Source organism: Phacochoerus africanus, chromosome 4 (assembly GCF_016906955.1).
Source record: "Phacochoerus africanus isolate WHEZ1 chromosome 4, ROS_Pafr_v1, whole genome shotgun sequence".
Lineage (NCBI taxonomy): Eukaryota > Metazoa > Chordata > Mammalia > Artiodactyla > Suidae > Phacochoerus > Phacochoerus africanus.
Window position 1 is genome coordinate 71,961,132 of NC_062547.1, and position 16,971 is coordinate 71,978,102.

General features: G+C 47.3%; 1 protein-coding gene across 8 annotated transcripts in view; it reads right to left on the reverse strand.

Annotated features, from left to right (window-relative positions):
- Positions 1-16,971, reverse strand: part of ARHGEF18 (Rho/Rac guanine nucleotide exchange factor 18) — a 95,986-nt gene that overhangs the window by 18,719 nt on the left and 60,296 nt on the right. For all 8 annotated transcript variants that reach the window (XM_047777286.1, XM_047777287.1, XM_047777284.1 and 5 more), the window contains 3 exons: positions 2,882-3,020; positions 1,680-1,792; positions 1,382-1,522 (listed from right to left, as the gene is read on the reverse strand). In XM_047777286.1, the coding sequence (XP_047633242.1) occupies positions 1,382-1,522; positions 1,680-1,792; positions 2,882-3,020 (393 nt within the window). The remainder of the gene's footprint in view (positions 1-1,381; positions 1,523-1,679; positions 1,793-2,881; positions 3,021-16,971) is intronic.

Sequence of the window (16,971 nt, forward strand, 5' to 3'; positions counted from 1 at the left end):
CAGGAAACAGAGGACCCGGATGTACACTGGGACCTCATGATTCACAGGAGGGTTTCATGCCTTGAGTCAATTGAAGATGTTTCCGGGCTGTTTTATGCAAGAAGATTGTTCTGATGAACACCCCTCCCCGGGATGCAAAATGTACACATTTGTGCACATTAGTGACCAGACTACAACTGACAGAAAAAGCAGAGCTCAAGTGAGGATTTGAATTCACTCTTAAAGGTCAAAAAGGATGAGATTTTTTTTTTTTTTCTTTTAGGGCCACACCCAGGGCATATGGAACTTCCCAAGCTAGGGGCTGAATTGGAGCTGCAGCTGCTGGCCTATACCACAGCCACAGCAACACTAGATCCGAGCCATGCCTGCGACCTGCACCACAGCTCACGGCAATGCCAGATATTTATCCACTGAGTGAGGCCTGGGATTGAACCTTCATCCTCATAGATACTATTTGGGTTTATAAACCACTGAGCCACAAGAGTAACTCCAAGACGGATTAGATTTTGTAAGGGAGTTTTTCTGCCATTTAAGGCAAGGCCTCAAAGCTGTAAGGTACAAGTCAACAGCGCTGGCCAGGCCCAGGGCTGTCTGTGCTTGTCTAGCAAAGGGCTGTCCAGATGGCAGCAGTGGACTGGTCCCTCCTGGCCCTCTCTGCAGGGTCCCTAGCTGGGCTGGGGCTCTTCTGCCTACTCTTCTGCTTCCCCACACCCTGACTTGCTCTGGCCCTGGCAGGGAGCTCAGTCTTTGAACTGTGGAAGGAGTGGGTGTCTACTAGTGAGTGGGGCAGGGGAGCTGGAGGGACTCACAGGGGGCACTCAGGGTGGTACCCAGCCCAGGATGGGCAATGTCTGGGAGCTGTGGTTTCCATGGTGACTACAATATGCCGCCTCAAGGCAGCGGCTGCCCATGGCTAGGTTCTCTGGTCGCCAGTGGGAAGAGGCACCCACCTAGGAGCCAGTGTATGGTCACGTGCAGAGAGAAAGACATGCCTCTAGAACCCCCACTACGGCCACACCTGGGCCTGTCTGTGGACACCAGAGACGGCTAGGATGGGCCCTGGGAGGGTGGGAGGGGGTCTTCCCTCTCTAGGTCACCAGCAAGGTAAGGATGAGTCAGGACTGGGCACTCAGCCACCTGTCCCTGCGGGCCGGTTCTCACAAAGCCCGCCCCAGCCACCTCCTCCCTGGCCTGGAAGGCAGCACTGCCCTGGGGTGAGGAGTGGGGCAGGTAGAGTAGGCCACGCAGTCTCAGGGAGGGTTGGTAGGGGAGCCCAGGGTCCTAGATGGAATTAACTTATTTAAAAAAAAAAAAAAAAAAAGGAGGAAAAGAAGAAGAAAAAGGAGGTGAAGGGCCCGTGTAGCAGCGCAGGCCTCCTTACCGTAAAGCACATCCTGCCTCTTCACCACCTCCCTCTTCTGTTTCTTCATGTATGCTGGGTCCACCGAGAGGCTCCAGGACTCGGCCTCGAACTCGTGGGCGTCTGCTTCAACCTCACTCTTCAGCGAGGCAGTGTAGGGGTCTGAGGGGAGGACAGGAGGCCACCGCTCTGGGGCTGGAGACCAGCTGGCCAGCTGGAGATCAGGGCCGCCCCCACCCATGGACTCTGGGATGTGGGTCCGACCCCGCCCCATGGATGGAGACCCCGTGACACCCGCAAAGACGCGAGGGGACCGTACCTTCTACAAAAATGGACTCGGCATTCGAAGATGTAAGTGAAACAGAGTCATCAGCTGCCTGCTTAAATTTTAGAAACGCAGAGTCGGCTTCATCCATCTCTCCTGTGACTGGTCTGAGTACAAATCATGAAACCGATTATTTAGAAAAGTTGAATTATTCCCACCCACACCCACACACACACATTCTACAAAGGCAAATCAGGTTGTTACTCAATCTGATTAGATACTATTTGAGAACTTTCTGGATATTAATACAAGCTTTAACTCTGTCACAGATCAGTTCTGAAAATGAGGAGACTATGTCAATGATACATCAGGGCTTGTTCCATCAAAGCTAACTTTTTTGGGGGAGGAGGGGTTATAGCTGACGTCCGATATTACAGAGGTTTCAGGTGGACAACATGATGATTCACAATTTTTAAAGGTTATGTCCACTGATAGTTATTATAAAATATTGGCTGTATTCCCTGTGTTGTACAATATATCCCTATAGCTTATTTACTTTCTACAAGCAGTTTGTACCTCTTAATCCCCTGCCCCTATCCCACCCCTCCCCACTTCCTTCTCTCCACTGGCAACCACAAGTGTGTTCTCTATATCTGCCATCGAAACTCACTTTAATCTAATGTTCAAGTATGTTCTAAGGGTGTTAGTTACAAGCTTCCTTCACTGGCCAGCGGAGCCCACTGGGACCCCGGGATTCTTTCTAGACAGAGTAGGACAGATGCAGCCTCCCTCCCAGTCCAGGGTGGAGGAAAAATCTTTTCTAGAGGAAAAAGACGATCAGCTCCTCTCCCCACCAACTAACGCAAGGACCCCTGCAGTGACTTTTTTTAAACATGAGGTTTTCTACCCGAACGTTGGTAGATGCAATACTACGAGAACCACCTTGAAGTCCTAGGAAAGCCAGACTGAGGCATAAATAAGAGGACCCCCACTCTGTGGCAACCTCAGCGGACCTCCAGCCTCATCTGCAGGACAGAAAGGTGCCCAGTCTAAGGGGCTTTACAGGAGTGTGAAGCGAACTGGCTCCAAATGGCGGTGGACATCCAGAACCCATCATTTTTGATAAAGGAAAAGGACTAAACCTCCAAAGCAGGTGTTAATGGGAATCTTGCCACTCAGCTGGGGGTCCCCGAGGCACTACACCCCCGCTCCCTCCCTTCGCCCACCCCTGATGGCAGAAGGAGGACCCCACTTACCCGAGTCTCGACCCTGTTCCCGCCAGGCTGGGTGCTGGCTGTGGACCCCCCTTCTGCAAGACCGTCATGCCGACATTCCTGGACAGGCCCGGGCTGCCATCGGACAGGAGGGTGGCCCTTGGGTGCTCCTTCAGGGATGCTGCGACGGAGGCAAAGACGGAGTTGGTGCTGAGGAAGTGGGCCGGGTAGCGGAGGTGGCCCGGCCGCAGGCCCCGCTCTGACTGTGGCCGCAGCACAGACAAGATCTTGGAGGTCAGAAGCTCGTTATCCAAAAAGACGTTCTCGCTCCACTTCCTGGGAAGGGAGCCGTAGAACGAGAGCTCGGGGCGGCCGCGCAGAGCGCCGTCCCTGTCCCCGCTTTTGGAATGTGCATTCCCCATGCTCATGCGCTCGGGGCTCCGAGACCCGGTGCTGCCGGGCTGTGCCGTTTTTATACCCCTGGGTGATCCTTCTAGAAATGCAGAGCTGCTTCTCTTACTGTATTGGCTGAAGCAGCGGGTCTGAAGGGCAGGAAATTGGTCCCCACTGTGACCAGTTAGTGTGGAAATCGCACAGTATTTTCTCCTTTGGTAAAACACCACCACCACCACCACCACCACAATAATGCCCCCAACCCATCTGTCTTAGCAGGGGGGTGAAGAGCAGAAAGCCATTTACACCCACTGCAAAGAATCTTCAGATCACGGAACAGGGAGCTCGTGCTGACATTACACGTGATCATGATGAATCTGAGATTGGCTGTCAGGATAATTCTGAGGCAGAGCGCACAGGGTTTCTTATGTTTAGCCACACGCGCCACTGTTTGTAATTGCTCAAATAGAATTTGAACCTCAAGGTGGACGAGAGGCTTTGATCCGATTTTATAAGGTGATCGCAAGATGACCTCACACGTGACAGGGCCTCCGAAGGGTTGTTCGCACTCATCTGCTCATTAACTTAAGGGCTGCAATACTGGGATGCGTTGTACACACTGACATCTCCCCCATGATGGGAAGACACCGCTCCTATTAAGCCAGGCTGTCGTTAATTAGGACGATGTTCCCCCCCCCCCATTTAAGTCAAGCTGAGTTGAGATGGGCTGCTTGGCTAATTCACTTATTCTTGAGGTGAAAGCCACATCTGAAAGCTCTGCTCTAAGCAAACAGCAGCACTGAAGAGAAATCTGCCTGGTGGCCTTTCCTACTTGGCTTCTGGGTTCCCAGAGCCCCATACCCATGGGTTTCTCTATGTCGTGTGAAGGAAGCAGCTGGGACTCTGGTGCTGAGCATCGGGGAGACTTGTGCCCCTTGGGGTGGGCTCAGTCTTCAAGGAAAATGCCATCTTTTCTGGGGGAGTGGGATTTAGCACGCTCAGTGAGTTTTAACTTGAGTGGAAATGTGGGCGGGGGGAGTCACCAATGTGCAGGTGGGTCTGTTTGGGGAGAAAGCATCTGGTAGAGGAGTAAGAAGAAAGCTTGTAAACTGAGACTGAACCACTAAGTGGTGTGACACCATCTGGTCAGTGACCTCAGACATCCCGACATCATGATCACGAATGGCAAAGGATGACTATTATCAGAGTGGACTAGGTGACAAGGCTGTCAGTCACATGCCAACACCCCTTTGCAATGATGAAAATCATAAATTGAGGCCTCGGTGGTCCAGAGCATGCACTTCCTGGCATTTCTATACCCATTAAGCTCCACCCAGGCAATTATGATCTGCACGTACAAATATGGGACAAATGCTGAAATGAATCCTTTGCCTAAAGTCAGAGGATTCTGCTTTCATTCAACAGCCCATGGAAGAAAAGGTCACCACAAACACCCTCTAAGAATCACTAGTTCCTGAGAAATTTTAAAAAGTGATTAGAAAGGAGTTCCTGTTGTGGCGCAGCGGAAATGAATCTGACTAGGATCCATGGGACGCAGGTTTGATCCCTGGCCTTGCTCGGGGGTTAAGGATCTGGCGTTGCTGTGATTGGTGGTGTAGGTCACAGACGTGGCTAAGATCTGGTGTTGCTGTGGCTACACCTCCACTTTGACCCCTAGCCTGGGAACCTCCATATGTGGTGGGTGTGGCCCTAAAAAAGCAAAAAAAAAAAAAAGTGATCAGGGAGTACCCCGGTGGCCTAGTGCATTAAGAACCCAGCATCGTCACTCCTGAGGCTCAGGTTCGATCCCTGGCCCAGGAACTTCCAAATGCTATAGGCATGGCCAAAAAACAAAACAAAAGAAAATAGTGCAGGTAACAACTAGCGTTAGATTGTGATGATCACCTTACAGCTATAAACATAATAAATTCATTGAGTAATTAAAAAAAAAACAACTAGCAAAACAACCAGCAAACAGCAAAGCTCTGTCCCTGTGTTGATAATTATCATCTCGATATCAGTGTCTTGGATTTGACATTGGACTATAGTTTTGTGAGATGTGACAGGTGGGGGGTGCTCGGTGGAGTTCTATGTTTTGAACTATTCCAGAATAAAAAGCTGCAGTCCATTCTCATTTGTGGTGGTGATGTTCTGCAATCCCCCCTCCCATTTTTTCTTCGCTTATTTCCCAAAACAACATTATCTTTAATGTTATCTTTTTTATCTTTTAAGCAGATTAAATCTTTACAGAAAAAAGTGAATCCTGTCTTTTCAGATCCAAAAATATTAGCACATGGATATTTTGCTATGATTACATCTTAAATAACCACTTACCCTTTAAAAAAAATTTTTTTTTTTTTTTTGTCTTTTGAGGGCTGCACCTGTGGCATATTTAGGTTCCCAGGTTAGGGGTTGAATTGGAGCTGTAGCCACTGGCCTACACCACAGCCATAGCAACACCAGATCCGAGCCACATCTGCGACCTACACCACAGCTCACGGCTAATGCCAGATCCTTAACCCACTGAGAGAGGTCAGGGATCGAACCCACAACCTCGTGGTTCCTAGTCGAATTCATTTCCACTGCGCCACGACGGGAACTCCAAAAAAAAATTTTTTTTTGGCTATGCCCGTGGTATGTGAAAGTTCCCAGGCCAGGGATTGAAACCATGCCACAGCAGCAACCCAAGCTGCTGCAGCAACCACACCAGATTCTTAACTTGCTGCACCACAAGAGAATTCATACTGCTTTATATCCAAGACTCATATCTTGATTTTTACTATCACATATGAATGAAGCCCTTATATCTTCTTTTGTTTATCTAACATTGTATCATACTCTTTGAAAATTGAGGTTGCTGGTCTTGAAAGATAGAAGGGAAAAGATGAAAGAAAGTTGTCTGTCTCCTGATTGCTTAGAAAGTACTTCCATAGTCAACAATGCAACAATGCATATAGCTATGAACCATGGCTCCCAAGGGAAAAACAAGTGTAGGTTCCTGGGAGCTTCGGCCTACACTTTTGCCAACATCACTTGTTTCATGTATGTTTCTATTCAAAGACTCCTTATTTAGCACATACTGTTAATTCATTAAATTGAACTCCTCCTGGCCAACAGCACCAGGATGAATGAAGCTCCTCTAACACAGATTTTCTCTGTAAGATGTGGGGCAGCCTCCCTGTGCTCAGGACCACTGGACTACACTTAAGCCCTATACCTGGGGGCCCCTTTCAAGAGACAAACCACCAACAAAAAGCCAACTCCCCCCCAAAAAAACCAAAACCCAAAAAAACGCAGCACAAAATACACCGCCAAAAAGGACACGTGTTTACAGTAACCGAAGCAAGGAGGCAGGGTGTGGCCTGTTCAGCCTCAGCTGAGAATGTGTGTGTTGAGTGACTCACATTTTTCCCTGCACCTGTCTCTGCAAGTGACTGTGAAAACCCCCGCAAGTACTGACTGAAAAGTTATAGATACATTTTAGCCAGTAGGTACATTTGCAAATTTGGAATCTGAGAGTAATGCCGTCCATCCGTCCACTGGAACAGTAGTCAGCCAAAGATGTAATGAGATGTTGAAGGATGCCACAATATGGATGGCCTCGGGGAATACCACACTAAGGGAAAGAGGCCAGGCACACAGGACCACATGTGTGAGAGTCCATCTATAGGAAGAGTACGCAAATCCACAAAGAAAGTAGGTTAATAGGTACCTAGGACTGGGGGAGGTTGGAAGGTGACAGCTATGCAGTTTCTTTTGGGGTGGGGGAGGGTTCTAAAATTGACTGCAGTGACTCTGAATACACTCAAAGCCATTGCACGGAGCACTTAAATGGATGGATCGTATGGTATGTGAATTGTATCTCAGTTAAACCTGTTCAACGGAATTCCTGTGAGGAAGAGCCATCTTTCGGCAGGAGAACAACTTGAGTGATCACACAGTATGGGTTAATCAAGCTGCCCCAGATCTATGGAGACAGGAAGATGTATTTATCTCGCCAGCTTTCCTAACCTAGATAGCATGTTTTCCTAAACTAGACAGTTTTCCTAAACTAAACAGAGCAGACAGGCAGTGGCCGGGCACTGGGACCCAGGCTGAGAAGCCAACGGGATCGGTGCTCAGCCTCACACAGTCTGCACCGCCACTGAAGCCACTCTGGTGCCTAATTAGCACTGTCTGCCCACCGCTGGGAGGTGACATCGATCAGCATGCTTCCGGCCCACCGTGGTGACCATCCACAGCACAGGGCACCCAGAGGAGAGGTGGGGATGACAATGAAAAGTGAACGGTGAAAATGGAAAAAGGGCTTGGCCCGGAGGGAAAAACATCCCGTTCCCAGCCCCAGCCACAGACAGCAGCCTGTTCTGAATTTTTTTTTTTTTTTTAAAGCCTGTTTTGTCTTGGTTTCTTGAATTGAAGAGAGGTCTCCATAAACAAATTAGATGACTAAGCTGGTGTGACAGCTGTCAAGATTCCACAGGTGTGACTTTATGTGGATAAAGTCCATACTATGAAGTTAGGGTTAATGTGCTAATTTCTAGTGTACTTAGGCTCCCGAGTGACCCACAGCCTATAAATTCTGATACACAAGCCCAACCCCTTCAGCTCTTGCAGGAAGCATGAGGGCCCGTGAGGAAAGCCCATGAACAAAACTTAATAGCCACAAACCTGTTGAAAGTCATTTTTTCCCCCCTTTTTTTTGGCTGCCCTGTGGCATATGGAGTTCCTGGGCCAGGGATCAGATCTGAGCCACAGCTGTGGCAACACTGGATCCTTAACCCACTATGCTAGGCCGGGGATTGAAATGTGCCCCAGAGCCACAGAGATGCTACTGAACCCATTGTACCACAGCAGGAACTCCTGAAAGTCGTTTTTTTTCCCTGTCTTTTTAGGGCTGCACCTGAGGTATATGGAAGTTCCCGGGCTAGGGGTTGAATCAGAGCTACAGCTGCCGGCCTACACCACAGCCACAGCCACTCAGGATCCAAGCCATGTCTGCACCTACACCACAGCTCAAGGCAATGCTCAGATCCTTAACCCACTGAGTGAGGCCAGGGACTGAATCTGAATCTTCATGGATACTAACCGGGTTCGTTACCACTGAGCCACTACAGGAACTCCCTGAAAGTCATTTTTGAAGGAAATCCATTATGACATATTAGGTGACCATCTTAATCAGGCTTGAATTCTGAAGCACCCTGGCTTCTAGAAATATTGACTTCCAACCAAGAAATTTACATTCAAAATGACAGATGCCTCTTGCTGCTAGATGGGAAAGCAACTGGAAACATCTTAGGAAGGCAGCTGGGAATTCTGTGGCGAAGTGAGTTAAGGAAGGATCTGGCACCGTCACTACAGTGGCTTACGTCACTGATGTGGCGTGGGTTCAATCTCAGCCCCAGAACTTCCACATGCCACTAGAGTGGCAAAAAAAAGAGAAAAAAAAAGAAAGAAAGAAAAAAGGAAGGCAGCCCAGCCTGGGCACAGAGGTCTCTGCTTTTTTTCCTTTTTGGCCATGGCTTCGGCATGAGAAGTTCCTGGTCCTGGGATCGAACTTGCACCATAGCAGCCACCAGAGCCACAGCAGTGACAACGCTGGATCCTTAACCCACTGAGCCACAAGAGTCCCCAGAAGTCCCTGCAGGTTTCAGCAAAAGGGCACACATATGGACCAGACTGGGGGCATCTTTAGGTGGGAACAGCCTTCCCCAACCTCCTAGCAGTTCTAAAAGCTTCAAAACAGCTGTCCCTTTCCTCCTGTTTGGTGGGGTCTTGGGTCCCTGTCCCTGCCCCCATTCTTTGTGTGGGTGAAGACTTTTCGGCTGAGGGTATCGCCTGTCTCTGGAGAGTTCTAGCAAGCAAGGGCCCTGGGCGAGTGTTCGAGAGACAATTAAGAAAATCTGAGACAAAATGAAGTTTTCAGTTCACAGTTCCTGGCTTTGCGGCTGCCTGAGAATAGACTCAATCGATTCCCAGACAACTCATTGATTTCTCTACCCTGCTCCGGTTTGATGTTACACAAGCAAGACAGCACAAAAAAGAATAAAAATATAGGGGAAAAAAAAAAGAACCCAAACACCCAAATCTTAACTCCGTGCCTCAGAGGGCAAAGACAAAAAAAGGTGGGGGGGGGGGCATGTGGGGCTTATCAGTGTAAGCCAGAAAGAAGACCCCTTGTGAACTGGAAACTACCCAATTAAAAAAACACACACACAAGCCCCCCACTCCCAAATTACGTCAAACCCAGCAAACACCATTAAAATTTTTTTTTCAATACCCTCTTGACTGTGTGTGTAGAAAACTTAAAAATCATGAAATGGTGTAAAAGGAGAAATAATCCATAATGCCACCACCTACAATTAATTGTTCCTGGAACGAAGATAAGTTGAGAAATAACGTTTAATGAGAGATCCAGAGATCTGTGTGGAAAATCCTTCGCATATAGCATAAGAAATATATGGTAGCAAATATATGTTTTCTGCATAAATATCATACAAGGGACATATGATTTATGCCAACAAAGCTATATGCTTGCAAATCATGATACTACAAAGTTTTGGGTTTTTTTTTGCCTTTTCTAGGGCCGTTCCCTTGGCATATGGAGTTTCCCAGGCTAGGGGTCTAATTGGAGCTGTAGCCACGGGCCTACGCCACAGCCACAGCAACTCGGATCCAAGCTGTGTCTGCGACCTACACCACAGCTCACAGCCACGCCAGATCCTTAACCCACTGAGCAAGGCCAGGGATCGAACCTGCAACCTCATGGCTTCTAGTCGGATTTGTTAACCTTTGTGCCACGATGGGAACTCCACTACAAAATATTTTGTATCATTTTATGGATAATTCTGGCAGTTAAAGTAGAAAGGACAACTGTCCATGTCCACAGGCATAAAAATGAATCTCAAACGAAACGTCATGCTTTTCATAAGAACTCACAATGGACTTCAAATTTAAATGGAAAATATAAAACTATGAGGCTTTTCATAGCTACTGTAGGAGAAATTCTTCAGGAACTGGAGCTTGAGTGGTTCTTTGCTATGGACACCAGAAGTCTGATCCACAAAAGGAAAAAAAAAAAATCTTTAAATTGACTTCATCATAATTAAAAACATTTGCTGGTAGAAGACCTGTTAGGAGGATGAAAAAGATAAGCTACAGAGTGGGAGATAATACTCGCAAACCATTTATCTGACAAAGGACCAGAATTTAGGAGCTTCCTGGTGGCCTAGTGATTAAGGATCTGATGTTGGCACTTCTGTAGCTGGGGTAACTGCTATGGTATGGGTCTGATCTCTGGCCTGGAAACTTCCACATGTCCTCCAAGAAGACAAGCATTTAGAATGTATAATAAATGAGCTCTTATAATCCAATGGTGAAAACACAAACAATCCATTTAGAAAATGAGCAAAAGATAAGAGTTACTATTGTGGCTCAGCAGAAATGAACCTGACTAGTATCCATGAAGATGCAAGTTTGATTCCTGGTCCTAATCAGTGGTTTAAGGATCCAGCATTGCTGTTAGCTGTGGTGTAGGCTACAGACATGGTTTGGATCCTGTGTTGCTGTGGTGTAGGCCGGCAGCTGTAGCTCCAATTCAGCTCCTAGTCTGGGAACTTCCATATGCCTTGGGTGCAGCCCTAAAAAGACAAGACAAAAAAAAAGAGAGAGAGATACAAAAGGTAAAAAAATAAATAAATAAAAAAGCACAGGATATGATGTTCAACAGAGAAATGCAAATTAGACCACCACGAGCCATCATAACCAGAATGGCTAAAATAAAAAACAGTGATGAAGCTAAATGCCGGCAAAGATGTAAAGAAATTGGATGATGCATATGCTGCTGGTGGGAATGTAAAAGGGTGCAGCCGTTCTGGAAAACAGCTGAGCCATTTGTAATGAAAATGAAGTAACTGCACTTCTGGGTAGGTATTTACCTAAAGAGAAATGCAAAACTTACATCCAGACAAAAACCCATACAGGACTATTCGCAGATGCTTTAAGCCAAAATTGGAAACAATAGTAATGTCCTTCACTGAGTAAATGGTGAGACAACTGTGGTCGATCTATGCCATGGAATACTAATTGGTAAGGAAAAGGAACCAGTGATAACCTGCGACTTGGGTGAACCTCATGGGCATTATACTGATACAAAAAAGCCAATCTCAAAAGGTCACCATATGATTCCATTTATGTAACATTCTTGAAATAACAAAATTAGAGAGATGGAGTAGAAGTTGCTGGGGTTAATGGTGGCACAGAGCAGAAGAGTGGGTGCGTCTAACACGGAAGTTGGTGACAGAATAGTCCTGGATCTTAAAAGGGGTGGTGGTTGTGGGAGTCTGCACATGTAATAAAATGGCTTAGGACTAGACTCACATGTTGTCCAGATGACAATTTCCTGGTTTTGATACCCTATCATAGTTACAAAGAAGTAACTGGTGGGGAAACACCTGACCTCTATACCAACTTGGCAATTTACTGGGAGTCTGCAATGATTTCAAAAGAAAAAGTTTGAAACAAAAGCACCACCACCACCACCACCAAAAAAAAAAAAAAAAAAAAAAAGAACACTCATGCCCAAAGTCCTAGTCAACTTGGGCTGCCATAATAAAATTATATAGACTGGGTGGTTTAAACAATACAAACTTGTCTTACAGTCGTGGGGGCTGAGAAGTCCAAGACCCAGGTACCAGTAGATGTGGCCCTTGCTGAGGGCTTGCTGAGGGCTTGCAGATGGCTACCTTCTCCCTGCGTCTTCACAAGCTAACTGGTGTCTCTTCTTAAAAGGGCACTAATCCCATCATGGGGCCCCCATCTTCATGCCCTCGTTGAATCCAATTATCTCAAAAAGGCACCACCTACCTTTTCATTTGGTTTTGTTTTGGCTCCACCTCCTAATACCCTCATGCTGAGAGTTAGGGCTTCAACATGGCCATGGGGGGGGCGGGGGGGACACAATTCAGCCCTGAGCACAGTGAAAAAAAGAAGCTCTGTTTTCTGAGAACTCATTAAATTCCAGACCTTCTCTTCTCCCTCACTGGACACCTCTGCAGAAAGAAAGAGCAAGCAGCCTTCCTCTTCTCTCCTTCCCTTCACCTCCCAGAGGGAAGGCCAAAGGGCACAGCCTCTTAAGAAGACTTGCTGCAGGAGGTGACAGACAATGGAAACCTCAGAAAGCAGTTCTGGTGGCCAAGGAGGAGGCTAGGAACAGTTTTTTATAAGTAAGCAGGCTTTGAGATGTTCAGAGAGGGTTACCGTGAAAAGGAGAAATGCCCAAGGGCCTCATGACATACTACTTTAATTTGGGAAACGACTGTGACAAGTATAAAAAAAGATGAGAGGAGTTCCCGTCATGGCTTAGTGGTTACCGAATCCGACTAGGAACCATGAGGTTGCAGGTTCGATCCCTGGCCTTGCTCAGTGGGTTAAGGATCCGGCATTGCTGTGAGCTGTGGTGTAGGTTGCAGACGTGGCTCGGATCCCGTGTTGCTGTAGTGTAGGCCGGCAGCTACAGCTCCGATTAGACTCCTAGCCTGGGAACCTCCATATGCCGTGGGAGCGGCCCTAGAAAAGGCAAAAAGACAAAAAAAAAAAAAAAAGATGAGAAACAAGGAATGATAAACAGTGCAGCCCCAAGGGATGTGGAGCTGCTTTGTTGGGAGCTGGCTAAACGCAAAGCCTTGTCCTGGGGACTCTGTGCAGAAGCCCCCTGGGGGTCATGGTGGAAAAGAGGAATGGGCAAAGGTGTGGCTAGGAAGAAATGATACCTGGCTGAGAGAGTGGCCAGTTGGCCATGGGCCAGCAGTCCCCTCCTATCCTCAACCTCATGGGAGAATGTGCCCTTAATGAGCCAATTTGCAAGGCAAAAACAAATTCTGTCACTAGCACGAATGTTAAATACGGTCGTCCCTTGGTATCCAAGGGGGATTGGTCCCAGATCACAGGATGCTCATGTCCCATATATGAAGTGGTGGAGTATATACAGTTGACCCCTGAACAATACAGGTTTGAACTGCACAGGACCACTTACAGCAGATGTGTTTCACTCAATATGTGCTATAGTGCTATACAATCCGTGGTTGGTTGAATCTGAGGAAGCTGAGCTGCAGATATGAAGGGCTAACTAGAAAGTTATGCTTGGATTTTCTGACTGCCCAGAGGGTCAGTGCTCCTCCTGCTCCCCTGCCCCCCACACTGTTCAGCGGTCACCTGTATCTGCATATAACCTATGCACATCCTCAGGTATACTTAAGTCATCTCCAGGCTACTTACAGTACCTAATACAACGCAAATGCCAGGTAAACAGTTGCCCATGAGCAGCAAATTCAAGTTTTGCTTTTTGGAACTTTCTGGAATACTTTTCCCCAGTTTTGATCCTTGGTTGGTTGAATCAAGGATGTGGAACACGTGAATATAGAGGGCCCACTGTAACCTTGTCTGCTCAGCTAGAGAACTGCGTCCAAGTCACCGTCTGCTTGTGTCTAGAGAAGAGGAAACCATGTGATCCTTTATGCGAATCTGGTCAAAAATTAATCTTGATAAAATATTTCTTTGACAGCTCAGGTCTGAAATTACATTTCACTGGATAAGCCTGACATTTTGTGAATGTTACCTTACTGAATGAGGGAGGCTTGCAACTTAGGAAGCATAGGTGCCTTCAAATGGAGACAAAACCAAACAGTAACAAAAATGAATGGCCAAGAAGGGTCCATGTCTGAAATGGGGTGGATGGCAGATAACTCAGAGGAAACATTCTCCCCACCCCCTTCGGCATTTTCCTTTTCTACAATGATATCAAATTCATATGCTGATACCAAAATGCGATAATGTTTTATAATGAGTAGATGCTCGCCTATTGTTATTATAGATAATTCCTCCTTTGGCGTATCGTTTAAGAGTTTACTTTTGAGGGAAGAAAAGAGGGGTTTATTTCAAAGACCTGATTCTAGAGAGTAAAGGGGGAAGGGAGGGTCTTAAAAATTCAGGAAAATGAAGTTCCCTTAGTGGCGCAGCGGAAACAAATCAGACTAGCATCTATGAGGATTCGGATTCAATCCCTGGCCTTGCTCAGTGGGTCGGGGATCCGGCACTGCCGTGAGCTATGGTGTAGGTGGCAGACTCCGCTCGGATCCCGAGTTGCTGTGGCTGTGATGTAGGCCAGTGACTGGGTCTAGGCCAGCAACTGCAGCTCCGATTCAGCCCCTAACCTGGGAACTTCCATATGCCGCAGGTGCAGCCCTTAAAAAAAAAAAAAAAAAATCGGGAAAATGATTTCATGAAGAATCATCAGGAGTAAGGAAAGGGGGTGGGATCTGAAGGAGGAGCGTGAGGTGCTGCCACAGGATGACTACTGAGTCCAGATTCTCAAAGACTTAGGACCAGACAGCACATAATTGTAATAGATGCTAACAGCAAGGAGGTAGCTCGAGAGTGAAATTCACGAAGTGCAATGTGGGGTCCTGGGCTGGATCCTGGAACAGGGTGTGGTGAAATCTGAGTGCAGTATGGAGTTTAGTCAAAAGTAATGTACACATCAGGGGAAACTGAGCTGGGGGGATATGGAAACCCAGAGATCTCTTTGAAAACTTTTTTTTTTTTTTGGCTGCACCCAAGGCATACAGAAGTTCTCAGGGAAAAAAAAAAAAAAACTCTCAGGCCAGGACCAGAACCCTCTCCACAGCAGTGACAATGCAGGATCCTTAACCCACTGAGCCACCAGGGAACCCCTCTTTGCAAATTTGTTAATAAATTGAAATCTATTCCCAAACAAAAGACTCCCCCCCACTTCTTTTTTTGAGGGCTGTACCTGTGGCATATGGAGGTTCTCAGGCTAGGTGTTGAATCGAGAGCTGCAGATGCCAGCCTGCACCACAGCCACACCAGATCTGAGTCACGTCTGAGACCTACACGACAGCTCACGGCAATGTCAGACCCTTAACCCACTGAGTAAGGCCAGGGATTGAACCCGCATCCTCATGGATACCGGTCAGGTTTGTCACTGCTAAGCCACAACAGGAACTCCTCAATTTTAAGTTCTGGGAGTTCCCTGGTGGCCTACTAGGTTTAGGATCCAATATTGTCACTGCTGTGGAATGGGTTTGATCTCTGACCCAGGAACTTCTGCATGCTGTGGGAGCAGCAAAAAAAAAAAAAAAAAAAAACAAAACAAAACAAAAACAAAAACCAAGTTAAGTTTGGGAGGAACTGAGCCTCGTTAAAAACAACAGATTTTTTGGGGGGGCGCGGGGGACTCCAAGGTGTGCAACAGCTTGATGTGGGATCTCCGTCCCCAGCCTATGTACTGAATCCAGGCTGCAGAGGTCAAAGCATTGCGTGCTAATCTCTAGACCACCAGGGAACTCCCCAAAAGAATAATTTTTGGAAAGGTATGTGTGTGGGTGCTCTGAGGTGTGTTTAAAAAGAATAAGAATAGGCCAGGCCCCTACTGGGGCAGAGAGAAGGGGCTGACAAATAATTGGAAATATTTAGGGACACCCATATTCACAGCAGCATTATTCACATTAGGCAGAGGTGGAAGTAGGCGAAGTATCTACTGATGGATGACTGGATACACAAATGTGGTCCACCCACAACACTGGAATATTACTCAGCCTTAAAAAGGAAGGAAATTCTGACACTCCCTGCAACAAGGATAGACCTTGAGGACATGATGCTAAATGAAACAAGCCAGACACAGAAGCACAAATACTGTCTGATTCCACTTAACATGAGAGACCCTGAGTATCAAAGTCCTAGAGATAGAAGGTGAGATGGTGGAAGTCAGGGGCTGGCGGAGGGGCTGGGGAGGTGAGTGTTTCACGGGACAGGGGTGCCGTTCAGGAAGAGAAAGTTCTGGAGACGGATGGTGGGTATGGTTGCACAACAGTGTTAGTGTATTCACTGCCACTGAATCATGCACTTAAGGTGGCGAAGGTGATAAATTTGATGTATATTTTACCACTATTATAAAGAAAAAAATTAGGGACCCAGAGTGTGGGGAGAAAGAAGGCAACTCCTTAACTATGGTTTTCTGCTGTCTCTCCTGCTGGTGAGATAGCCCTTTGACCGGGAAGGGTCAGAGAAAACACATTGAGAAGGGTGTAGAAGTTCAAGGTGGGACGAGGGATGTGTAGCTGACCTCAGCTTCCCAGTGCCTGGCACATGGCAGCCCAGGGGCACAGGCTGCACCAACTAAAGTCACCAGATCGGATGACATTCATGTCAGACACAGAGACAAGTGGTAGGGAGATGAGCTGAGCCTGTGTGGAGCACCTCTGGGGAGCTGTGGAGGGCAGGACACCAGAAATGACAGAAGGGCAAGGCGACCCTGCTTCCCGGGAGGAGGAAAGAAGTTACTCTTACAATCTTGATGTTTATCTGCGGTCAAAAATGGCTGATAAGCTGTGAGCATGGCAAACAGGCTGTGAATCCCAGGTTTCCTGTTTCATTGATAAAATCAAGACTCAGCTCTGAGGAGTTCTCGTCATGGCTCAGCAGAAACAAACCCAACTAGTATCCATGAGGATGTGGGTTCGATCCCTGGCCTCGCTCAGTGGGTTAAGGATCCAGTGTTGGCATGGCTGTGGCGTAGGCCGGAGCAGCAACCCTGATTCGATGCCTAGCCTGGGAACTACCACGGGCTGTACCTGTGGCCCTTAAAAAAAAAAAAAAAAAAAAGACTCAGCTCTAAGAGGTGTGCTTTGCAGCCCTGGAGTGGAGCGACTAGAGAAGGCGTTTAT